Genomic DNA, 26761 nt, shown 5'->3' with positions numbered 1-26761 from the left:
AACTTTTGGAAGCATGTCCAGTCATTTCCTGAGGTGATTTCAAATTTTAGTGATCATTTCATCTTTTTGGGCAATTTTTTTGCCAGCCATGATATTCTTGTAACGCTCCGGCCGGAGGAATTTCGGGCTAGAGGAACATTCGCGAAAACGGGTTTAGGAAGTGTCCACTCGGCCCAAGGAAAGGAATTGAATAGAAGCAGCCAGGAAAAATTGGTTCTTGATTCAATAGTGTAGGTTACGTGCTTTTATTAAAGTTTAACGACAGGAGTATAGTCACTATGCCCTGCAGCAATAACTGCATTCAGCCTACAAGTTTTGTAAAGCGGTGGTTGCTTAGAGCGCCCGAAAAACCAGACTTTTTAAGCCAGAACATTTTCCCTTTTACAACAGTGGTATGCCAGGCATCGACCTTCAGCATGAAGCCGTCAACTGCTACTATGCATCGGCTTCAAGGACAAATACAGTGGTGGCTGTAGACACAAAAGCTCAACTTTGCAATTGTGAACGCCTGAACAATGTACCAAATTGCCAAAGACGAGCCTGCTGACTGTTGTTGCTTTGGTAAGAACGCTACTCGTCATTACCTACGCCTTGACATGATGCAACCAGCGGTTCCCAGACACTGGCTCAAATGTGTCCGATGCTTCTTTAAAAAGGATAATGCTTCCCGTGCAAATTAGAATGACAACTACGGCGCCAGTATAGCCAGAAAAGATTCATGAGGGCCTGCAAGAATTGTTATATCACGCTCCATAAAAATCACGGATATATCAACAAAATTCACGCCACCAAGTTCAGCTGGAGCGAACTAGGCACATGTTTAATGGGGAGGACACGGCGTACTAAAAAAAGTAAACCCGTGTAACTTCGAAACGACTGAAACAATCATGGCGAAATTTCAACAGTCTGTTTTTCTTTATAAGGAAGCATTACGTCCTAAAAAGGAAGAAATTTCTTCCTTTAGGTTTTTGCTGATCCCTAATGGAATAATACTTGACCTCTTACACTATACTAGTGTACGCTATATCTAGGCCTACTCTTCATATGGTGAATACATCTCGCATTGCCTGTTGCCTGCACACTGTGCATAATTCCACGATATGCGCACGAAATGAAGACTTAGTTTTATCCAAGAGATCTCGGACCTTCCACGTCCATTTCAGGTCATCCCGCTTCAGGAAGGGACTATTCAAGATCCGTCAGATATCTGTACTCGAAAATTAAAATCATTGCGGTCATATTTATTTTAACGTGATTTTATCTGCCATAAACAAACTTATTTTGTCTGAGACATACGCAATGTTTTCATTACAACTGAGATGGATGTTAAAGAGAAATTTCGTCTTCTGGAAATGAATTAGCCCATTCTTGCCATTTTCAAATTATGTCATTACCATTGCACTGGCTTTATAGCAATTTTCATGCTGTTTGTTTTCTTGCGGCAGTTAACCACCAGTTGTAATAAAAAATGAATACTTATTTAGAGACGTCCTGCTGATCATCTCAATTAGACCTCTCCCTCTTTCCTGAAAGGAGATTGAGTGAACGCTTAATGACTGTCATTATTAAGCTCTCCGATTTTCGTCCACTGTAAGGAATATATTTATGCCATTCTGTACCATGAGTAATAAAGCTACATTTTGGCACCGAGAATCCCTTACTAAGATTCAGTAAGCAGTTTTGCACTAACTAGGCATAGGTTGGCCTGAAGTCCCATGCGCTACACGAAACTTCTTGCCTCGCTGGTATGTTCTGCCCTGCAGGCAATACATCTGTATTGACAAACAAGCAATAAAGAAAAGGAAAACATCAAGTTTAACGTAAAATTTCCCATTTTGACAGCTTTACATTGTTTTGTTCTATGCTTACTTTACACAGGTTTATTCTTACTTTGCCACTAATAAATTGCACTTATGCAGCTGCTTTCTATCCAGTCCAGAGGCTTACACGGATGTGCAGGCAAAGGCTTTTGCACTGTAAAATTACTTGACGTGCCCTGCGCGGCTTGAGTTCGCGCGTAGGAAGAAGATTTAGCTAGGGAACATCGAATAGCTTTGGGGTTTTATTTTGCTCCGTTCCTGGAATCACTGTTAGCTTTAGGCACTGGGGTCAATCCCCGAAACGTGTCATCATAAAGAGGCAAGAGCGATTACGTTGTTGTGTGTCTAGATTTTTCAGAAGTATGTATGTGTATATATAAAGGACGGTCAGAGAGCGAAGAGCTGCATTATGATCTGGTTTCACGAAATGGTTCCCCACTTTACCTCTGCACTTGTCGTCGCCTTTGTTGCCTCGACTGCCATTGGAGATGAGATATCGGTGAGTATGCACTCTTCAAAGAGTACGAATACACGGTCAAGAAATTTCAAAGAGTACGAATACACGGTCAAGAAATTTGAACAATTTGTCAAAGCAGTAAGTCTTTGGGGTTAGATTCTAAAGTCATGTTATACTGCTGCTTCAGGCGCGCACTCTGTTATTCCGAGAGACAAGGCTGCATGCCAGCCGAAACTGCGCCGAACTCCAACGAAACCAGACAAGACTTTGAATGGGAATAGACTTTCACTAGACGCTTGCTCATGCTGTAACTATCCTTCCTTCAGGCTTGTTTTGGTATGCAACCATGGATCGAATGAACATCTATAAAAACGGTGCGGCTAAATTTTTAATCGGCATCTACACAGCCTGGCAATAGACTTTTACGGGATACGGGTATTCCAGTGGCCATACCTGCAGCGCTTATCCCATAACACCCCTTGTGAGCATATTTTAGCTTACGGCATTTCCAGTGGAGCTCTGCTTTTTTACCTCAGCAGTTGAACCCGCCACTGCTGCCTCCCCTGTTTCCGGCGACGGCTCATTCGTCCTTACATAAAGCACCTTAGCTACAAGTATGGGCGCCCAAATGTTTGCACAGCTTCATACAGCTTTTGCGCGGTCTTCTACTGCTTTATTTAAACCTGGTTGTTTACTTTTCCACGACGTCCAATGAATTCTTGCTGGAACGAACAGGACTACTTGCAATTCATATCTCACTCGTATATGCAATGAAACCACTACGAACGCGAACAACGCAAAGAAGCAGTTGAAAAAGTATTGCTGCCATTTGTGGGAGCAGCGTTTTCTTTGCGTCAGCCCCCGGTTCTTTTCCGTTGCTTCTACATGTCATTTCAAATTCAGAAATTTCGAGATTAACCGATCAGGCTAGCTTCTTTGCCAGTAAATAATAGTAAATCACTGCCAAATGTCGTGAATAGTTTCAGGTGTAGGTTTTGCACCATCACTTATCACAGATGCTTGGCACACTGCAGTCTAGCAGGGGAGGCCACAATTACCTGTCGGGAGCTGCAGCAGCAGCCACATCAGCTGTAGCTTGGAACAACCTATTCAGAAGAAAGCGGCCTGCTGCCATGGCAGTAACTGATGGCTTTGCGACCCAGTAATTATTGTCGCTTTTCCTGCGAACACAGAAGAAATGCACTGCGCCAGAAGGAAGCGCGAGCTGAAAGGTCCCGTGGGAATCGATTCAAATTCCTTGATGCTGCCTCTATAATAATAAATTTCAATTACAAATGGTTGGAGAGCGAAAAGACGGCAGAACGGGTTTCAAAGGTCCACTAGGACTGGTTTTACCCTCAGCGGATTGCGCAAGAAGTCGAGTATAGAGAGACATGTCAGGTATAAAACTCAAACTGAGCCACGTCGAAGGAATTCGCAGGTAGTAGAGGCAAGGAAGAATACTCAGCGGCGAGAATAATATTGATACATGCATTCGAAGAAGAGACAGAAGTAGCGCATGCGCTAGAAGAGGAAGAAGTTAGTTGGCTCTCTCGCGCGCGATCGAACCACTAGGGGTCCGCCGCAGGTTTTTCGTCTCTGCGCGGGTGTTCTTTTAGGCGTTGCACGCTACAGTTTGGTGGAGGTGCTGGGTACGCTTCCCGACCTGCAAACTCCGTACAGCGTCACTACGGACCTCACACCGGTTCACCAGCGACCCAGCCGCGTCTCCGCGGAGAGTCGCCTGAATTTGGGCCCCTTCCCCCGCCAACAAGGACGACGCAGCCTCGACCGCAGAGTCCAACTGACATGGCCACTGACACCAGGACCCAGCCGCCGATCCAGCCTCTACCGTCGAGTCCAACTGCCATGGCCGCTGACACCAGGCCCCTGGCGCCGATCCTTTACCACCCACCGCGAACACCGCCATCTTTTCACGGTGACGTGTTCGAAGACGCTGAGGACTGGCTGGAGACGTTCGAGCGGGTCGCACGCTACAACGGCTGGTGCGACGAGCGCAAGCTGAATAACGTCTACTTTGCCCTGGAAGAGTCTGCTCGGACGTGGTTTGAAAACCACGAGGCTACACTTCCCACCTGGGAGACGTTTTGCCGGAGTCTCCTGGCTACGTTCCCCAACGCTGACCGCCGGGAGAAGGCCGAAGCTGCGCTGCACTCCCGAAATCAGCGCACGAACGAAAGCGTGCGCATGTACACCGAAGACATGACCCGTCTTTTCAAGCGCGCCGACCCCAACATGACAGAGGAGAAGAAGCTGCGCCATCTCATGCGTGGGGTTAAGCAGGAGCTGTTCGCGGGCCTCGTGCGCAGCCCACCCCGCACGGTGGCGGAATTTCTAACCGAGGCGACCACGATGGAGACGACGCTGCAACAACGGGCCCGCCAGTACAACCGGGACATCAACTGCATGGTGCCCGAAGGCTTTTCGTCGTGTCTCGGCGGCAGTGCAGACACCTTGCGTGAACTAATTCGCTCCGTTGTCCGGGAGGAACTGCAACGGATCCATCTGCCTCAGGTTGCACCTGCGCCGCTGGCAGCGCTGTCCGAAGTTGTCAGGGACGAGGTGCGACAGGCTGCGCAGGCACCTCCTGTCCCCGAAGCGCCATCCCGGTTCGATGACCGAACCACGTACGCATCTGTTGTACGTCGCACGACAGGCTACGGTCCCATTACCCCAACGCCTGGCGTGAGCAACATCGGCACATGTCACGCAAGCGTGCCTGGCTACGGTGTGACCCCGTCGACCTCCGTGAGTAACATCGCCACGTATTCTGCAACCGCATCTGCTACAGCTGGGCCACGCCCTCGCAAGTCGGATTTGTGGCGTACACCGGACCGCAGGCCTCTCTGCTACCACTGTGGGGAGCCTGGTCACCTCTACCGCGCCTGTCCGTACCGCCAAGTGGGCCTTCGCGGTTTCCATCCCGACGCACCCTGCCCTCAGAACGACGAACGACCGCATGAGATTGCACAGCATCTCTGGGCCCGCCAGAACCCTGCCTACTCTGGAAGGCGCGAGTCCCGTTCCCCTTCGCCTCTCCGTTATCGCTCTTCCAGCCCTGGCCGCCAGAGTAGCTCTGCTGGTCGTCGCTCGCCGAGTCCGCGTCGGGAAAACTAACACCAGCGACCTCTGGAGGCAAGGCCGCTGACGTCGGGACGTGTCAAGATCCTCCATCGCGGAACCCTCGAGCCGAGGATACCTGGACAGAGAGAGGCAGCGACAGTATCAGATACGCTGCATCCGATTTGCGTGTGACAATTGATGGCACTGACATTACCGCGCTGCTCGATACCGGTGCTGATTACTCTGTTATCAGCCGTGCCTTCGCTGGAGAACTTAAGAAGGTTCTGACACCGTGGACGGGGACCCCCATTCGCACCGCTGGTGGCCACCTAATTTCCCCTGTGGGCAAGTGCACGGCTAGAGTTGGGATTAGTGGTTTTACGTACGTTGGTGAATTTGTCGTACTCCCCGAGTGTTCCAGAGACTTGATTCTGGGGATCGACTTCCTGCAGTCGAACGGCGCTGTGATTGACTTTCAGGAGGCACGTGTCACGTTCTCGACCAAACAGGCCGTGGCGCGCTTTGACTCCCGCGATCCCTGCAGCAACGCTCTGCGCATTGTCGAGAACGACGTCACGGTGCCGCCGCGGTGCAGTGTTCTGGTGCTCGTGCGGAACGACCTCTTTCATGACTACGAGGCCCTAGCGGACAGCCATAGTCCACTGCTGCTTAAGCGGGGACTTGCCGTTGCAAGAGGTCTCGTCCAACTACGTGACGGCCGCACCCACGTCCTCCTGACTAACTTTGCCAACGAATATCAGCACCTGGCCAAAGGCATGGCTATTGCCTTCCTCCACGACGTTGCTGAGGTTCCAGGTTTGTGCACCGTGGGAGGACCCGCTCCGGAGTATGCTGGCCCACATCACGTTCTTCAGTCAGTCAGAATAAATCCTGCCTTGCCGTCGGTTCAGAGGGATCTTCTGTCGGCCCTCTTGGCAGAATTTGCGGACTGTTTCGCTACGTGCTCGAAGGTCGGCCGAACTCCACTCGCCAAGCATCGTATCATCACTGACGAGACTACGCGACCCGTCTGCCAGCGCCCATATCGTGTTTCCCCGGTGGAGAGAGAAGCCATTCAGAATCAGGTTGCCGAGATGCTTGCAGACGATGTCATTCAGCCGTCCACCAGTCCGTGGGCGTCGCCTGTGGTTCTTGTCAAAAAGAAGGACAATACTCTGCGTTTCTGCGTGGACTACAGGAAACTTAACAGCGTGACCAAAAAGGACGTTTACCCGCTGCCCAGGATAGATGACGCGCTCGACCGATTGCGGAATGCCAGATACTTCTCGTCATTGGATCTTAAAAGCGGGTACTGGCAAATCGAAGTGGACGAGAGAGACCGGGAGAAGACGGCTTTCGTGACGCCTGACGGCCTCTATGAGTTTAAAGTGCTCCCATTTGGTCTGTGCTCAGCACCGGGTACTTTCCAACGCATGATGGACACTGTCCTCTCCGGCTTGAAATGGCAGTCCTGCCTGGTGTACCTGGACGATGTCGTTATATTTTCGCCCACCTTTGACCAACACTTGGAGCGGTTGCGCATTGTGCTACAAGCGCTCCAATCCGCGCAACTCACCATCAAAGCCGAGAAATGCCATTTTGGCTTTGAGGAACTTCGCTTTCTTGGTCACGTTGTCAGCGCACAAGGTGTTCGCCCGGACCCTGACAAGACTGCTGCCGCCTCAGGTTTTCCACGCCCAACTGACAAGAAGGCCGTTCGCCGGTTTTTAGGCCTGTGCTCCTATTATAGGCGCTTTATTCAAGATTTCTCGAAAATCGCGGAACCGCTGAACGCACTGACCCGTGACGACACGCCCTTCCTCTGGGGGACCGACGAAGAGGCTGCATTTGTCGAGCTTCGCAGCCGTCTGCAAAGGACTCCGATACTCGGCCATTTCGACGAGCATGCTGCCACGGACATCCACACTGACGCCATCAATGTTGGCCTTGGTGCAGTACTGATCCAGTGGCAAGACGGTGCAGAACGGGTCATCAGTTACGCTAGTCGGACACTTACGCGCTCCGAGACCAATTATTCTACGACGGAGAAAGAATGTCTTGCAGTGATATGGGCCATCTGCAAGTTCCGACCGTACCTCTACGGACGACCCTTCCGTGTGGTAAGCGACCACCACTCCTTATGCTGGCTGGCGAGCCTCAAAGACCCCTCAGGACGCTTGGCTAGATGGAGCTTACGCTTGCAAGAATACGACTTAACAGTAGTTTACAAGTCTGGCCGCAAGCATCAGGATGCGGATTGTCTGTCGCGCGCGCCTATCCCAATCAATACCGAAGAAACCATCCGATGATTTTCCTTTCCTGGGCTCTGTTAGTACCACCCAAATGGCGCAGCTTCAGAGGGCGGACACGGAGTTGGCGCCGCTCATCGATTACCTCGAAGGCAGTGAAGCTCCCATTCCGCGTGTTTTTCTTCGAGGGCTTCACACCTTCACTTTACGGTCTGGTGTTCTCTACAAGCGCAACTTTGCCAACAGCGAAGAAGTGTTCCTACTTGTCGTACCATCACAGCTGCGGTCTGAGATCTTGAGTGCCTGTCATGATGCACCATCCGCCGGCCACCTTGGAGTCAGCCGTACACTCGCGCGGATTAGACAAAAGTATTATTGGCCCAGGTTACTCCCATCAGTGCGGGCCTACGTCAAAACATGCCGTGAATGCCAACGTCGGAAGACTCCTCCATTGAAACCGGCCGGATTTCTTCACCCCGTCGATCCACCGAAGACCCCTTTCCATCAAGTGGGCATAGACCTCCTTGGCCCATTTCCGAAGTCTTCGTCTGGAAAGCGTTGGATAGTCGTTGCGACTGACTACCTCACACGGTACGCTGAGACCACGTCTCTTGCCAAAGGCACTGCTGCTGAAGTGGCGCAGTTCTTCGTCCACAACATTGTCTTGCGTCATGGAGCACCCGCCGTTGTTGTTACTGACCGGGGAACTGCTTTCACGGCCCGCTTAACCCAGTCCGTGATGACTCTGACGCACACGAGCCACCGACGTGCTACGGCGTATCACCCGCAGACAAACGGGTTGGTAGAGCGGCTCAACCGCACACTAGCCGACATGCTATCAATGTACGTTGACGTCGAGCATCGAACTTGGGACGCCATTCTGCCGTACGTAACGTTTGCGTACAACACCGCCCTGCAGGAAACAACCCGACTGACCCCCTTTCAGCTTGTCTTCGGTCGCCAGGTGACCACTCCGTTGGATGCTATGTTGCCCGTCGACCCTTACTGCGACTCTGACGCTGACATCGACGTAGATACCTTCGTTCAGCGTGCTGAGGAAGCGCGTCAACTGGCCCGCCTGCGCATCCACCGTCAACAGGAGGCCGACGCCACTAAGTACAACTGTGGACGCCGTTTCGTCAGTTATGCTCCCGGCGACCTTGTGTGGATTTGGATACCTGTTCGTCGCCGCGGGCTCTCTGAAAAGCTGCTGCGCCGATACTTCGGCCCTTACGAAGTAGTGCGCCGCATCAGTGATGTGACTTATGCAGTTGCTCCCGCCCCGACAGCTTGTTCATCGCGCCGGTCGCACCGAACTGAAGTCGTACACGTTGTTCGCATGAAGCCTTACCACGACCGGCTACCTGACTGAACTGCGGTCCACTGCAGCTGTGTTCTACCCTTTCGCTGACTTTTCACTCCCAGCCGCATCGCGTCGATGCTGCAGAAGAGGGGGGCAGTGATACATGCATTCGAAGAAGAGACAGAAGTAGCGCATGCGCTAGAAGAGGAAGAAGTTGGTTGGCTCTCTCGCGCGCGCTCGAACCACTAGGGGTCCGCCGCAGGTTTTTCGTCTCTGCGCGAGTGTTCTTTTTGGCGTTGCACGCTACAATATGCAGAAGCGTTCCTCTGCTACTCTTAGCGAAAGACGTACCCTTCGCACAAGCATTGAGAATTGCCTATATTCTTTAGGTCTCTTCATTTTCCGCATGCGAGTGATTTCCACGAACTGTGTTCTCTCCATTGCCCCGCCTACCAGCAGTGTATCACAAGGTTTGGTTTGGTTTATGGGGTTTAACGTCCCAAAGCGACTAAGGCTATCAGAGACGCCGTAGTGGAGGGCTCCGGAAATTTCGACCACCTGGGGTTGTTTAACGTGCACTGACATCGCACAGTACACGGGCCTCGAATTTCTCCTCCAAAGAAATTCAATTGCAGTGTATCATAAGGCGGCCCTGATAAACGAAAGGTGAAAGTCTTTAGCCTAGGGTGTGCTCCTGAAAAAACCGCGGTTTCTGACATTGACGTTTAGACGAGCGTTCTTAGTGTTAAAGCACTACTTTTCTAACGATCCCGAAAGAGTCCATATTTGTGTGAAGGCTCTCAGGTACAGACATAATTTAATATTGCCGTGACTGGGTTTCGAACCGGAGGAGGCGCGATCAGATCAGCTTCGCTCTCCACTCTCTGGACACGAGCACTATGCTAATGCCCCAACCGATCACACCTTATTTTAAACTGCCACACTTTGATGATGATGATGTCCTCAGTCTTAATGGCACATACCCACGGCGGGGGATTGGCCAAGTGCCTACTTTCGTGCTGTACACTGCACGCCGTCGTCTTCATCAACTTCTGTTCATCGCCGCCGCGGTGGCTCAGCGGTTACGGTGCTCGGCTGCTGTCCCGAAAGACGCGGGTTCGATCCCGGCCGCGGCGGCTAGAATTTCTTTGGAGGAGAAATTCTAGAGGCCCGTGTACTGTGCGATGTCAGTGCACGTTAAAGAACCCCAGGTGGTCGAAATTTCCGGAGCCCTCCACTACGGCGTCTCTCATAGCCTTAGTCGCTTTGGGACGTTAAACCCCATAAACCAAACCAAACCAACTTCTGTTCATAAAAATAAAGCAATATTAGCCTCCAATCCCGCAAAATCATCAAGAGGATGTGAAGCTCTGAGCCGGGCACGAAGGAAAGGCAGCGCGCACTCCTCCCTGGGTCAGTGGACGCCTCATTTGCGCTTTGAGCTGCGTTGTGGTTGTGACAGAAACATGTGCGCTGCATGCGCACATATTTTGGGTAAACAGCCAATGACGATGAAAAAAAGTGTTGATTTAGAGGAGTTGAGTATCATGGTTGAGATTTTAAAACGAGTGTCACAAGCCCAGGGCCACTAAGTTTGTTCCGAGATGGATAGCGCGCATGGGCTTTCGCAGCAACAATAGATGGGTGTGGGTCCACTTTCACAAACCTTCTATTGAACATCATTTCTTGCTTAGCAATGGTAAACCTCTTTTTGATATTCCAGTGCGCTTTGAACGTGCCTACTAAGAGGTAGTAGTACACCTTCATTGCTTGTATAGTCGGACACAACTTAAGTCTGCAGTGAAGGTCCGCCCACATTCAGCCTCCGCGCACAGCATTCCTCCACGACAAAAAAGTAGTACGCTGCTTAAACGTTTCTTGTTACGTAAACAAGAAGCTTATCACAAGCAAAAAATTATGAGCTCTAGAAGTGTGATACGTGGATTGTTTGATATAGCCAAACATTAAAAAACTGATTTCGTTTACAGTTGCAATTGGCTGACGGAGTAATACAAGACCGCGGCCCAGTGTTAGCAACTGTTGATTTTTTTAAGTTGTATCCTACTATAGATGTATTGGCTTTGCTACTGCAAGGACAGACACGAAACAAAGTTACATCGGCGACTTCAAGAAAGGGTAATTTCTCACTTACAACTGCAAAGACTAGTTAAAAGATAAAACAGTGGAAGTGACCTGGCGTGAATACTAAGTTACATTTATTTATATATTTAAAGCTACTGTTAACCCCAGAAGAGATTGTTGCCGGGGGGCATTACAAAGTCAATTAGAACGACTGAAAATGATATATTTCTTGGTAAGCACTATAAATGAAAAACAACAAATGTCAAGGGTAAAACAGAACTGTAAGAAATAACATATCTAGTATTAAAATCTCCAGCGTAAAGCCTTACGACCTTCTAGGCCACTGTCAAGATTCATGCGATTTTCAAATTTCTGCCACAACTGTATGGTGCCTGATATTTTTTCACACAGCAAAGCTGAAATTTATTACTTGCTTAGTGTAGAAACAAAACTACGTAGGTGTAAGTACAAATATTCCTTCAGTGTATTTCCGATTTCCAACATAAAGTTGGTTCGGAAAGAATGAAAACAGTCAATAACAGAGACCCTTGTATCTTATTAGCTCAGTTTGTTCGATGGGTGTTTATTTATTACTCTCATTTTATTATTAACTTACGGCATTATAATGCATGTTAACAGAGGCCTTTAGGATGCACTGTTCGCTATCCAGTTACTGGTGGCGACGATTCCATTCCGTTCGACGCTCTTTATTCTCCACGTAGAAGGACAAAGACCAGCAAAAACACGATTGTTCTGGAACAAGTGCAAAATCCGAAACATTCACATTAAAATAGGCTTCTCAGGAAGTTTTTGCGCCCGCGAAGTTTTTCCCTGTCTGCACTTGCAAGGCAGCCTTTATCGCATAGTTGTTGGCAACGAAAGCAGAAGAAAGAACACGGACAGAAGAAAAGACGGACAACTTCTTTCACTCCGTCCTTCACTCTTTCGCTTACGGCCAGTTCGGGTGTTCAGAAGAGCAATGTTCCGGGCTAGTTGGTAATGCATTTAAAGAAAGAACAACGCGAAGAAACACGGACACACAAAGAAACGGCACACACACACGAGCGCTGGGTTTTCGGGTGTTCGCCGAGATATGTGAGAACGTCACTGCGCGATGCCCTTTGCTATAAAACGGATTATCAGCTTACATGCCTTGAGTATTCTTGTTGATGTGGCGAGTGATGGAAGGGTTAAAATGGAAGTCCACGGGCCTGCCCACTAGCTCGAGCTGAGCCACAATCGCTGCCACGTGCAGACTAAGGACACTCGAAAGATGTGAGGAAAGATTGAAAGTACAGGCGCGCTTCGCAACAGCCGCGTTCGCCGAAGCAACGACACCGGTTGTAACAAATACCTAAATCCCTATCCCCCTTAAGAGTCGTCTGCGTTCTTTGCCCTGCTTTCTTCATTCCTAATGAACCAACCAGCCTAAATCACCAATCTGCATATGTGGTTTATTTTTGTCGAGGCTCCGAACCGAATTGTGTTTGGAAGTTTGGTGAAGAGAGCAAAAATTAGCTGCACACATAAGCCGCACACATAATCACTTGTTTTGCACTAATCGTTCTCTTATGAAATTAATCAGTAAGACCCATAATGAGCAGTTGTAGTGCATGTGGCGTCGCTCTCGCATGCCAACAGGATCTACTAGTCTCATGTTAATATCTAGGCCTTTTCAGGTTATTTGACAGAATGGGGCCCTAAATACACAAGCTAGCCTATGTAGCAACGAACTTTGCCGCTGGTGTGAATGGGCTTCCATGTAGGGTAGGGAACGCTAATACTGAAAAGAGAACCCTTGTGACATAGAATCCCGCAGCTTTCTAACGCTTAAGACACTCAACAGCGCAACATGCGCGTGAGAAAATAAGGCCGAAGATATTTGTTTCAGCCGCTGGAAATATGAGCTCATCAGTTTCTTAGGTCTACCCAAGGTTGCAATTACAGACGTTCTGCGATGTTCAGAGCTTCATCATTGAGTAGATGTGTCAGCTTCGCAGCATTTTTACCAACATAAGAGCAGCGCAACCACTAGTCACGTCTCTTCGGTAGCCACCTGTCTCCGCCTCTCCGGTAAAGCTGAAATTGCAAAGAAAATTGTGTGTCAAGCATATCCTGCTGAGTAGCTACACTCAGGAAAAAGAACCTCAGTGTTCTGCCTAATCACGTACGTGCGGTGCCATCACCATACTTTGATTATAGGGGGTGGAAATATAAATGATCGACCCTTCACAAGGTTCCCAGCCCCCTTACAGGAAGTGAGCAGTGGCATACGACTGATATTTTATCAGGATAGCGGAAAAATAAGTGCAAAAAAACCCTGGAAAAAGCTGTTTGCAAAGAAAAATAAAACACGCATCAAAACAAAAACAATAATTTCAACTAAAACCAGCCTTGTAAAACTCAAAAAAGCAGGATGCAAACCCTCTGCTAATTTAAAAATCCAAAGATGAGCCGAAAATTGCATCGAATTTCTATTGCTTTTAGCGCTCGGGAGCTGAACGTCTCGAAATTGTTCCTACCAAAACTGACAGTCCAACTTAGCTTCTTTCCTAAGTACGCTTTGGTGACAAAAGGTTTCTTCTAGGATTTAGGATAGGTAATTTTTTTGATTCATTATTTGATCTACGCGTGAAAATGCTACTAATATTTTCCCTTGTGCCTCAACTTAAAAAATGGTTAAATTCCTTGAACCGACTTCCACCTTATCATAGATATTGCTGTGACGTAAATTTCTCTTGTATAAGGGTATTTTAATTTCAGAATACTAGCTGTGTTCAAGATAACACTTCAACGTTACACGAGAAATAACTGACACTCCCTCACTTCTTTAGCCTTGGAGCAGGCTTATTGTTTAACAGTACTAAACAGTTTGCGCCCATCTTTGCAATGGTGGTGCAATTCCAGTTCTGGTTCGTTTTCCGCGGTTATGATTAAAGAGTTAGTATTTTCCATGAAGCCCTCTCATTATGTAGAACGCACTGCCAACTTTCTGTGAAACATTGTTGTTGGAAAAGACGCCGCAGGAAAACGCTTGGCTTTCATCCTTTTTATTTTTAAGAGGAGAATACCGCCCTTCTGGTGGACGCGGTTGGACGTCTGGACAACGATGTTGCACTCTACAGTTCAATTAATGATCCTAGTGAGAAGTGCTTGACCTGCACTCTAGTGGATTACGAACCGGAATACCTATTTGCCATTTTTGTTTTTCACTACAAGGGCCAGGGTGGCCAGCCTGGGTACGTGGGAGGGTGACTGATATATCCTAGAACTTCTCTGTGATACGGAATTGGCAGTTCGTTAATCATTGATGATGAAACGAACGTAGAAAGCATATTGCAGAGGCATATTGCATTGTTAAGAAAAGAGGGATGCGAACACTAGGATACGAAGCCTACCAAGGCAACAAGCAGGATGTAAAAGAGAAGATTAGCAACCGAAGCACATTTCTGGAATTCGTGCTCAAAGTAATAAATTCCAAACTTCAGGAGGAATAATTTTTTTCAATACCGGATGCCTTAGAAGACATCATAGGTGTGCTGAAGCAAGTCGCTGCAATCTAAACGATGATATCAGCTTTTCTGCAGTGCTTGCCTTCCAGGAGCATGGTATGGTGCCCTGTGTTGCGAAATACTTCAAAATATCCTTCTAAGTTTTAATAAACACTTTCGTAATGAATTGCTGCTAAATAAATCCTGCTCGCTACATTGTAAATTAAACTGCAGTTCCTCGACGCAGGAGATCCTTGACTTTCTTATATCTAGTGCAAGCGATGAACTATTATAAGAGCAAAAGTTGGCGTGCCATCGTGGGCTATGTTTTTACATCCAACTTAAAATTGTGTCTGAACTACGGCTAGCTGAAGCGACTGTTTCATTTGAGTTGGTAACACTTGCGCAAAACTCGCGATGAAAGATATATCCTTGGAAAGCAACCACTGAGAATGCGATGTAGAAGAGAACGTCGAAACATGAGTTTTTGCTGTGCGTTTTAAATAAAGTGCAGTTATTCAGTTACCCATCCTGATCATCGCGAAAGATGACGGGCCAAAAAATATTGTAAAATATTTGCCCCCTTCATAACCGTCATCAATCATTAACCGTTAGGGGCTCCTGTAGAGGCAATATATAAGGGGGGGGGGGGGAGGGGACAGTACAACATTACTATAGAACATAACGTCGATATAAAGAACTAATGTATATAAACATCAAACAAAGTAATGGACATGTTAGGGTCATTAGTCGTGGCCTAGTGGTTTGAGCGCCCGTCTCGGCTGCGGGAGGTGGGTGGTTCGAAAAAAACCCACCGCCGGGCACCCACCGGTCAAAAGGATACAAGCGTCCCCCGGCCTGGCGCTCGGCTTCCTTTAGGGGGTGTACGTTTGGGAGAAGTGAAAAAAAGGGCCACAAATTGGGCTTATGCCGCACGAGGCGGACTTATGGTTGCTTGGCAGGGGAACTTATCACTCATCCGCCAAGGCAACTGTTTGGTCTAAGACCCTTTTCCCAAGCATTTCACCCTAGAAGAGCCGAGCACCAGGCCAGGAGAAATCTTGTACCCATTAAAGAAACCGGTGGGTACCCGGCGGCACTGGGGATCGAACCCAGCACCTCCCGAATGCGAGGCGGAGGCTCTACCACAAGGCCACGCTTCGGTGCACTGTGTCAATGCACTGTGTGTTCGGTGTAAAGGTCAATATTAAAAGAGTAAATCGAGGTAAATATAATACGAAGCAAACACGGGTCATTGTAGAAGATGGGTGATCAACATTGCCTCAATCCTCAAAGTCTCACGCTCAATAACGAGTTGTTCAAGCAGCTGGTTCCATTCCTGAAAAGTAGTTGCCAAAAAAGACTTAGTGCAACCATAAAATCATTGGACGCTACTAGAATCGAACAGGCGGCGTGATGTACGAATAGGAGGTGCTATCAGTGAGGCGCGCCGGTAAGGGATATTGTAATAAATCTTATGAGATAAACAAAGGTTCGCAACTTTACGTCTCAGAGGTAAAGTGGTGAGAGCTGTGCTTGGCACGTTGGAGAGCTCATGCCGGTTGAGTCTTCCGGCGAGTTGATTGGAAACGTGTGGTAGTAGTTTCTTTCATTACAAGCTGGCGTTTATTTTTTCGTCTAGGAGTGACGTGGCTCACTGTCTAAATCTTACTACCACAGAATCAATGAAGTTTGGTTTCGGCCTTTGCAAAGGTGAGCGTTTATTTCAAGGGCCCGCAGCGATTCTTAATCTTGCTGTAAGGTTTGTAATCTCTTATGACGCACATATTAGTCTTTATGGGATGATTTTTCATTTTACGGATGCAATTTCTAAGGTCCTAATTCACCTCAGTGATGCTATTCTTTTAATCATTATTATACACCAAAGACTACAAGCTTCAGGCTGTTTAAGAGTAGTTGGACATGATTTGCGCGCTGTTAGCGGCGCCATTTCTCTCTTATACGCGAACTTTGTGTCCATTCCTAATTGTGTCCGCAAGTTTATGCGAAAGGCACAGGCTTTAGGACAACAACCAGGCCTCTCAGGTTTGCTTTAATGAGGGTTAACTGATTAAATCATTTAAAGAATATTCGAAAAAGTAGTGCTGCTCTAGTAGCACGTGTGAGACACGTGATTAGAATAAGTGTCGATATTAACGCAAAGAAGTGATTATCGGAGAATAAATTAATTTTCAGCGAATAACTACCTATTTAAGGTAATGCTCCTGTGATGTATATTGGCTTTTGCTGCGAATAACCCATATCATGCTTTTTTTGTGGCTTAAATTACGACACTCTTCTTGCCTCTGGTAGTTTTGTTTTTTACCTTGCAAAATGCACCAGCACAAATGGAGGCTTTCAGTGACCAGCACCGTTCTGCAAGCCATATCTTCCACAGATAGTAAAGAATTTTCATTATATACGTTTGAAAAATGCTCAACTTTTCATCCCGAATCTGCAAACAAGGACGGAAGTATATTTGCATCCGTCTCTAAAACTGTGCGTTTATTCAAGGAGTGTACGATGGGGGGCTAGTTGGTAATGCATGAACTTAGAACGAAAATCACGCAAAGGACGATACACAGGGAAGAAGTAGACAGGACGAGCGCATACTTGCAAGTCCGCGTTCGTCCTGTCTACTTCTTCCCTGTGTATCGTCCTTTGCGTGGTTTTTGTTCTAAATCCCTTTATTCCGCTGACACTTTTCTCTATAATGTGATCTCTCCTCCTCATCAATTCACTTTTGTTGTCTAAACATATTCTAAACTTTTGTAATGAATATTCTTCGCTTGCCATCGTCTTGTGTTGAAATTTGTGCGTATGGTGATTTTCTAGTAATTGGCCACAGTGTTCAATCTACTCGATTTCCTAAATCCTAGCAAGATGACACCCAATTAATTCTTAGGTGGCGGAATTTTTTTTGCACTTAATTGCCCTACTCTTATTCCGGCTTTCTGTAGTGTTTCATTTGGTCTGTATACATAGCTTTTAAATTTTTTCGCAGCTCGATGTGCAAGCGCCAGACCTATCAGCTTGTTCTTGAGTACAAATATTATAACTACGAATGATACTTTTATTACAAATTGAACTCCATGTGTTGGAAGAGAACAGGGAAAAGTCAGTGTGCGTTGAAAAGTTCGAATATAGAGTTTATTACATACAGAGCTTCTTCAAATAGCTCTTATCTCACGTCAGTTATATGTGCACTATGAAGTGAAATAGACTGGTGTTCCTTTTTTGCGTTACGCATGGCTGTCGGTTATGAGGCCACCTGAGCGTGACCCAGCCAGAACGCCCTGTTGTTTAATTAGTTTACCGGCCTTAATCAGCTTAACTATGTTTACTTGAATCCATTCGATGCCACTGGCAGGGCTCTGATCTCCTGTAGCTAAAAAATTAATCCAACACAAGCATTCTACTTACCAAGATTCACAACAAATACAACGACGCTTTGCCGACAAAACACCTGCATAATCTGTTTGTTTAAGTGTCCCGAACATTTACTCGCATGTCATAGCTGTGAATATTTCTCTCTGCCTTTCAGACGGCACAATTACTACTACAGCCCAAGGTTATTATTACGACGGAAAGAGCTGCTTTCTAGGCCAATTCCCACTTCCCGGCGGAGATCGTAAGTGAAATCATACGGACCGAACGGTAGTTCCGCAACGACAACATTCCAAGCTCATTGCTTTAAATACATGGTTTTTGGCCACTGTTGCCGGTAGATAGTGCCGGTTAATGCGAAATTCTTTGCAAAGCCAACATTCTTATCATACATGAAAGGAAATCATGATTACTACCTTGATACAGCCCTGCCCAATCAACCTTAAAAACATACTTTACACTTCAAACGCCAACCAAAAAGAACTCTAAGTTAACGGAAAAGGTGCCAAGATAACGAATCTACCACGCACTTTGAAAAGCATCCGCAGAGAGAGAAAAAAGGAGCAACAAAAGCGGTGAGGACATCTGGGAGACGATATTAATTAGCGGTTCTGCACGGAGGAAGGTACTAGAGGATATAAAGTCGAAAGCGGAAAGGGACCTCCGATCTAAACGAAGGTGTTATGGAATAACCACGCTGCAAACTCATAGACTATCACGCAGGACTGACTTTCTCCAGGCACAGACCAGTGCGTGCTGACGTTCTCAGCCCACGCTTGCCGCGGCCACTGTTCAGAGTTATCTCCGCCAGTGGGTGGAGAATGAAGAAGCCGAGAATATAGCGTAGCGATATTCTGGCGGCATTATACACAGCGTCATGCACAAAGAACTTCCGCTTGTCTTTCGCGGCAGCATTTTTCAATGTAAGTTTGATAGAGGGAATGCGCAAGTACTGATCACTCATTTGCTGTGTATGGGTCATTCACTAAGTATATTAAAGCTACAGACTTAAGAGCGGACGTTCGGCGAAGACCACGGGGTAAGATCGATATTCCTGGTGAATACAAAGTAGTCTTCCTTCCAATCCCGATGGCGCGGAGAAAAGGAGCAGGAACTCTGGAAATATATCCAGTCACTCTTTTTGACATGTCGTACTGGCGCCGGTATGCGGCGACCGCCGGATCAGTGGAACCGCGGAATACCCGCCAGCGCCTATTGGTGGCGCACGGGACTGCTATGGTAGTCAGTTCTCACTGCATACAAGAAGGAAACCTTTCGAGAAGCTCTAGCGTTCTGAGCCAGTCTGAGTCTGAGCCATGTGATTTCGCATGGACTACGGGGAGTCTTTGTCCGATGGCGCAGCCAACAGTAACGTTGGGTTCTGCGGCGTCGTCATATTCAATGCCGTGCAAGTGCGCTGAGACGGCGGCCAACTAGCGAAGGGGAGCCCTCAGGTCCGGCATCGAAAAGAAAAAGTCGCAGGCTGTTAGCGTAGCTAAACCAAGTAGACGTGTAAAGGCATTTGCTTAGCCTGGTTGGATCTTTGTTTTGCTTTGCTGGGTCGTAAGCACGTCTGGCGACGTCATTAGACTCATGTTGAGTTCTCATCGAGGTTCAGCTGATATGATCGGTTCGTGCCGCAGGTTGGTTGGTTGGTCGGCCGCAGGTGGAAGTTGAAGACGACGATTACCAATGCAGAGCACGATAGAGTGCTGCAGTTTATTACGAGGAGTGATCGGCTGATGCGATAGCATAGTGCTTATCGGGACATCCTTCAGAGAACCATCAAGAAAACAGTCCCACTGTAACCTTACGGTATCAGATTTTTACCAGTTGATCACGAAGTCGTACGCTATAATCTGTTAATCTTCTTGGCCTCCCCAGATTGTGGAAAGCACAAAGCAAGTAAGGCATGCGGATATTAACACTTGCAGTGTACGTGAAATGTTTGCTGAAAGAGCTGTTTACCTACGGGACCTGACCCAACCAGATCGGGAACACTGCTAGCTGATCAAGTCAAATTGAAGAAATTTTAACTTCACTCGTGTCAACTCAGGTGTAGCTGAAATGCTTTGTTATAAGTGACTGTCTGTTTTCATGTCAACCTCGGAAATAAAGAGAAAAAGCTGATAGCCTAGTGCTCTCGTACACTGGCCAGCAAAGCTGAGCAGTTCGCGCAGCTGTGAATTCGAAACCCAGTCGCAGCATTATTTATTTTATTTTTATATTGCCTGTTACTCTGTTAGGGTTTTCAGAATTTAACTTCAAGGGGAAACTACACGCCAACTCTTTGAGCCGCTCAAACCACATGAAGTAGTCAGCTTGCACTAAATTGTAACGTAATGGCCTTTTGTAAATTCTTTCCATCCTGCACCTGCCATTGGTTGGTTGGTTGGTTTGTTTTAACGTTCCAAAGCGACTGAGGCTATGAGAGACGCCGTAGTGGAGGGCTCCGGAAATTTCGACCACCTGGGGTTCTTTAACGTGCACTGACATCGCACAGTACACGGGCCTCGAATTGCTCCTCCAAAGAAATCCAACCGCCGCGGCCGGGATCGAACCCGCGTCTTTCGGGCCAGCAGCCGAGCACCATAGCCACTGAGCCCCAGCGGCGGCGCACCTGCCATTGAGATTAACTTTGCGTTTTCCAAATTTTCCAGCTTACAGTGACTACGAGTACTAGTATGCTTCGGCCCAAAAGCAGTGCCTATAGGCCGTGCGTATTGAAGGACAATATTTACCTCCGCGACAGCGAGTGCTTGCTTTCAGCTCATCGCTGGCACCCTCCCACTGTCTGCGTCACAGCGCCATTCATTTTAATGAGTCTAATTATGCATTAAGAATCAACATATACACTTCCTACGGGATCAAAGACTTTCCAGCACGGTAATGTTGCCTCGAAGCTATCTGGGGCCAACTATTCAAGGAATATCCGGGTTGTCTCGTCACTCCTAGTACACGAAAATCCCCCACAGTTTCACTGAAAGCTGCTAGTAATTAGATGCACCCTACAGCCATTTCGCTCGAGAATTACCGTCACCGTGTAGAACGAAACACAGATCGTACAAAGACTTCATTTCGTTGGTTGCACTGCAATATCGCTGTTTACCTCGTGCACCACTCTCAGCTATTGTTTTGTGAAACTTTAAGTACACAATGGCTTCTGCTTTAAAGATTGTTTTTCTTCCGAACAAAGCACAACATGTGAAGCACACTTGTGATTTAGTATGGCCTAGAAGTAAATGCTTTCATACCGCACCACTGAACGGCAAGCATGCCCCGCTCAGTGTTTCTGGTTGCTCTCGGACAATGGACATTGAGTGCCCCGGCATCGATAAGCTTTGTTTCACGAAGGCTTGGGGAAAAAATTGAGAGGGAGGTGTAACTATAATTTTTTTTAGAGTAAGAGAACTTCACTTTATTTCTTCCTTTTTGTATTTGGGCTGTAAGAAAACAAGCAGAGCTAAACAGTCAGTGATTGAATGTATTTTGCTTTTCGCAGATTGCCTACTGTGGGTAAAGACAGAATTCAAGGACTCCGTGCCAAAAGAATGCGTGAACGCTTTTAAAAAGTACTGCGGGCCCCGAAAGTACGTTCTTTATAAAAAGGAGCAATGTTCGTGAGTTCTTTCGCATCTGAGTAATCCTGCCTCACGCAGTGGCCTGCCAGATGATGTGACGCATTTCTTTTTAACATGCGAAATAAACATCTTGAGACGGGTCTACGTCTTTCATCACTTTTATTTTTTCTGTTTCATTGCGTCATTGTGTATTTTTGCATAGATAAAATGCCAAGGCTGGTGCCGTTCGGTGCGTAGAGAAAGTTTATACCAGTATGCAGAAAGTCATATCGAATTCATGGGTCGTCAGCAGCCTCATCACGAGACAAAGTGCGGCCGCTTGCATTGGAATTGATAATTACTTTAAGAAGTATTCTAATGCATTTGACTGAAAAATAAAACATTCAAAGCGCAACAATTTTTGCAGGTAGATTTTTCAGAAAGGACCACATCGAACTGTGCGCCCACACTTGTAATGTATTGTAGAGCACTGCAGCCTTCTGCGTTGGCAAAATGTGAAAGTATTATAGCGAAAGCAACATTAGTCGTATTTTCGCCGTTTAGCTGTGGCCGATGGCCACACTACAAGCTGAGCCGTCGCCTAGCAACCGCCGCAGCTGGCAGCGCCACTCGCCGAGCCATCTGGCATGCCGTCAGAAGATTGGTTTGGTTTATTGGGGTTTAACGTCCCGAAGCAACTCAGGCTATGAGGGACGCCGTAGTGAAGGTCTCCGGAAATTTCGACCACCTGGGGTTCTTTAACGTGCACTGACATCGCACAGAACACGGTACTCTGGAATTTCGCCTTCATCGAAATTCTGCCGCCGCAGCCGGGATCGAACCCGTCAGAAGAGGAGCCGGTGAAACCGCGTTGCAACAACAGAGGAGGAGCCGGCGTTGCATCATATATATAGAAGGGGCAGATCGGTGGGCGGCTCGGCGGCTCGGTGGCGCCTAGTCAGTTGTGCGCATGCGCGGAGTGACATCAGAGCACGGAGCTAGTGTGCGGGCCACGCGCCTCGCCGCGATGGTAGAGGTCAGTTCTGAGAATGATATATCTTCTCCCTCTACTACAATGGGTTCCATGCCGCCGTCGGGGCGCCGACGCGCCGGTGGTCCGAGCGCGAAGCTGTGTCTCTCGCGGCGTTCGGTATCGGCGGCTGGGGCGTCGCGAGGCTTTGCCTCTTAGCGCAGCGCTGTGAGGAAAAAATATGGACTTGCCTCTTGAAGTTGTTGCCCAAACCGGGAAAGTTGGTACCGGATTACCCCATCCCAGCCGTCTGAAGCTTGTATTCTTAGCCTCCGTTTCTCGTCACAAAGCTACCGTTACCATAAATTGGTAAATTGGTTTTTGAGGAAAGGAAACGGCGCAGTATCTATCTCACATATCTCGGCGGACGCCTGAACCGCGCCGTAGGGGAAGGGAGGAAGGTAGGAGTGAAAGAAGAAAGAGAGAAAGAGGTGTCGTAGTGGAGGTCTCCGGAATTAATTTCGATCTTTAACGTGCTACTGACATCGCACAGCAAACGGGCGCCTCTTGCGTTTCGCCGCCAGCGAAACGCGGCCACCGCGGTCGGGTTCGAACACGGGAAGGCGCTCGTCTACCGAGCCGAACGGCTCGGTATACATTGCGCCGAACGGGTGGTGGTGTTCCGTGGACCCCCTGGAAACACTACAACACGCTGTCGCGTGCCACTCCTAAAGGTGAAGCTTAAGCGTGATTAATTAGCTGTTAATTAGTATTTTGTCATTATTAAGTAATTAGCCCATTATTAGTAATTTGTCGTTAGTTAGTAATTGGTTATTTATTGTGTGTGACGTCATCCCGTGGTGACGTCACCATTGCCACAGAGGCAGTCAAAGTGGTGCGGAAAATGCTTTCGCCTCTACGCACTTTAGACCGCCAAAGTGCCCTCTGAAATTTTTGTTGAAGCGAAACTACCTCTCATATAACGTTAAAAAACTCCATGAAATTCTCAAAATATTAAATCCGATAGTCCATACACCTGTTTCCAACACATGGAGCTCTATTCCCCCAAAATTAAGCCTGGAGCTTTCTGTTTTGTTCCGCGCCATTCTTGTCTGTTGTGTTCTACAGGATATTGGTGTAGATTTCAGTGTTGTTGCTCAATATTTCGAGACATGTGTTCCTTGGATAGGGGAGTTGTGTACATATGTGTGGTTCTGTGTAAATCTAGTTTTATTGTAAAATTAGATGTATGTGCCATATTCAAACCTATTAATGTTGCCTCGATGTACAACACTTTGTTCTTCGACTTTTCATGCTACCTGGGGAGTTATTTCCTCACTTTGAGATGGGTGCATTTCTTGATGGCTGCATATCGTTTCAAGGGGCTTTAAAAATCGCGTGATGCTATCAGTAGCTCAATGCATTTTCTTCCCTTAAGGGTGTTGGACCTCTTCCACAACGTGAAGGACGTTATTTTTCGAGAGCCGAACGGCGATGGTGCGACGCTGCCCCCCTAGCCTCGTTATGCAGACGTTCGACGAGGGTGCCTTCGTCTACTTCTACATCGCCTTCACCTATTCAGGATTTACTTATCTTGTGCATGTGTTGGAAGAAATCGAGGTGAGTAGTATAGAGAGCACGTTAATTTTGTCACACACACGCATAGCTATGCGTAGACTATAGCATGACAGCAATGACTCACACATTCAAACTAATGAACTATGCTTCTTTTTTCTTTAGCTGCGCGCAATGTTTTAAACTGAAGGGCATATTTGTTGTGCTCTTCCTTTCTACAGGAGAACAAAAAAACGAGCACACGACTGGTATCTGAGCTGTGTGTTGCCAATTTATCTTATAGTTTATGCGCTTTCTATAGGAACGTCAAAATAATACACCCCTCATTAACTGATTGATTATTTCTCCAAACACTTGCAAGTTTGTCCTGAAGGATCCAAACAAATTTGTTAGTGAGCAAGCAGTAGAGAGAGGAAGGCGTTTATTCTCTGTTACAAAACAGCAGGAGTCGATGTATTGCGGGGCCTATTGGTAGGTGTAGACACTTACGGTGTTAATCCTCCATTCTTAAAAGAGCGCAGAGCTTTATGTTAGGTGAATGTTTTTTTTGCCAGAGTCACAGCCCTAGTGACACACTTCGCAGAAAGCAGGGGCACAATCAGTGCATAAAAAGAAATGTGCATGCTCTAATTAAAATGATCAAAGCAGTCATTATAGGAACATCTCGTTTATACTTCTTAGGAAGACCCTTCGTTTTGATCTGAATTTTTGGATGTTTCGATGTTGCTCCCTTCACCCACCACAGATTTTCGCAGTTAGTATTTCGTACAGCCGCTGGCTAGAGCACTACGAACTATTGCGTTCCAAGGCTTACACCAACCACTTCCGCACTTCTCTGTCGGTTAAGGTTAATTCCAGTCGATGTCGTAACTGGGGCCAGTAAGAGAGCCAACACCAAGTCAACCAGGCGATGGCGATAGAAGCATGACGCAAATCCCGAAAAATTGTGGGTTAGAATCGCGCCGACTACTTAGTGTTATGGCAGGTGATGTCAAAAAAATCATATACTTGTCTTCTATACATTCTTTGGAAAGCATGAAATTTGAACCGTTATACACGTACAGCCTTGGCGATGCATACCGGAAATTCACTATTTATTCTCCAAGTTCTGTTGGAAATGCTACGTGCGAAGCTTTCTACACAGACAGTTTTTTTCAGCTAGAGTCAATTAATGGCAATGGAAAACATGGGAAGCCTTCAAACATAGCGCGTAACCAAAGTTACTTGTCTTGAACTTCGCTAAGTCCAGAAAGGCCGGATTTTATGTGTGGAGTGATATTGTCCGCGCACTTTTTTTTCTAATGGAATAAAAAATTGAAAGGATTACAAATTTCGAGCACTTTAATCGTGTTCCTTTGAAAATATAAATCTAAAAACGACCTGCCTTCTATGCCTAACTCATGATTGAAAAAAACGTTATTGCGCTACAGCTGAGGCAAGAATTAACCACGTAACGAAGAAATGTCACGACTTGAGTAGTTTACTCACAACGAATTTAATTTGGGCTAAAAGAAAGAATATATACCAAAAAAAAATCAACAAACCACACAATCAAAATCACATACGCTAACTCCAAGCATGCTAATGACATCGAAATAAATTTGACGTGTTGTCCAGATATGAAAATTCACATCCTGGAAATGGGACAGAAGGCTGGTTGATGCAATTATCATTTTTTTAAATAAAATAACCCTTCTTCTCGTGTTATACGATCCTCACGGCGGAAAAGTGTCTTGGATGTGAATATAGCGGGTGGTAGTCTTGTTTTTATTTTTGTTTTTCTTTCCGGCAATGTACAGCCACGTGCGAATGTTGGTCGGAGCACAAGGCCCTCGAATGTTCCTCAGGTCGGATATTGATGCATCGGCCCGTGTGACTAACATAAACCTTCCCACAGAACAAAAGGAACTGCTACACAACCGCACAGACGCAGGGTATACAGCGTGATTTTGTGATTAATATTACCTACGAAAGGGCTGCGGATGTCCTTTGTTCCGGTGGTCACTCCTTTTCTCTGTTCTACCGCAGTAACGTTCTTTTAACCATGAGCCCGTACCAGTTCTCCAAACATGCTGCTTTACTCATGTAACTGATTTTTCGAATGTAGCTGAAGTATGTCTCTCGTCCACAGCAACAAACGTTTAGCAGGCAGGCAGATGTCAGAAATTAATCCGTACTCTCACCTTTAGAAGTTGGGAACTCTAAAATTGTCTTTTGAAGTGCACAGTTTCATTATTTGTTGTATGGATCGTTTTCATCGTAATAGCGTGGTTTAACTATCTTTGGCACAAGGAAACATTCAGCTTGTCTCTGGCTGAGACAGCACATTCTTTTGATTACTTATAAATGGCATACACTTCATGCTGCATAAAAACACATAGACATACTGTCTACCCATATTCCAGAATCCTGAGAAATATTTTGATATTGGCATCACCCTGCTAAAGCTGTCGGGTTCTTTGTTCTTCCCAGCCGTTCAAAATTTTTCGTTCTTGCAAACGAGCCGTCATTTATCCAAGAAATGTTCATATCTGATATTTTTGTTTCTGATTATGAGAGTAATTCGAATGCAGTTCCAGTGGGAAAGCGAAATGACGGATTCGAGCGCTTGCTTTTCAGGGAGCAGCAAAAGAGTACATTTTAGCTTGCGGAAGAAACATCGCATTATTATGGAGGCAATGCAGCCATTTCGTAATTTTTTCAGGCTTATAGACCAGATTTTTTTACCCTCGCACGCAGGCTGCGGACGCGCGCCTACTCTCGACGCCAGTCGCCATCTGTCG

General features: G+C 46.9%; 1 protein-coding gene across 1 annotated transcript in view; it reads left to right on the top strand.

The window, feature by feature from the left end:
- The window catches only part of LOC149346302 (uncharacterized), a 30759-nt gene extending 9262 nt beyond the window's left edge, over positions 1 to 21497 (top strand). The window contains exons 3-6 of the mRNA XM_089541286.1: positions 14057 to 14234; positions 16129 to 16199; positions 18031 to 18117; positions 21376 to 21497. Of these exons, the coding sequence (XP_089397412.1) occupies positions 14057 to 14234; positions 16129 to 16199; positions 18031 to 18117; positions 21376 to 21497 (458 nt within the window). The remainder of the gene's footprint in view (positions 1 to 14056; positions 14235 to 16128; positions 16200 to 18030; positions 18118 to 21375) is intronic.
- Positions 21498 to 26761: the final 5264 nt, after the last annotated feature.

This window comes from Amblyomma mixtum, chromosome 4, assembly GCF_055824585.1.
Source record: "Amblyomma mixtum isolate Tamu chromosome 4, ASM5582458v1, whole genome shotgun sequence".
In the NCBI taxonomy this organism is placed as follows: domain Eukaryota; kingdom Metazoa; phylum Arthropoda; class Arachnida; order Ixodida; family Ixodidae; genus Amblyomma; species Amblyomma mixtum.
The sequence above is the reverse complement of the archived record's forward strand: the minus strand, read 5'-3'. Positions and strand labels throughout refer to the sequence as shown.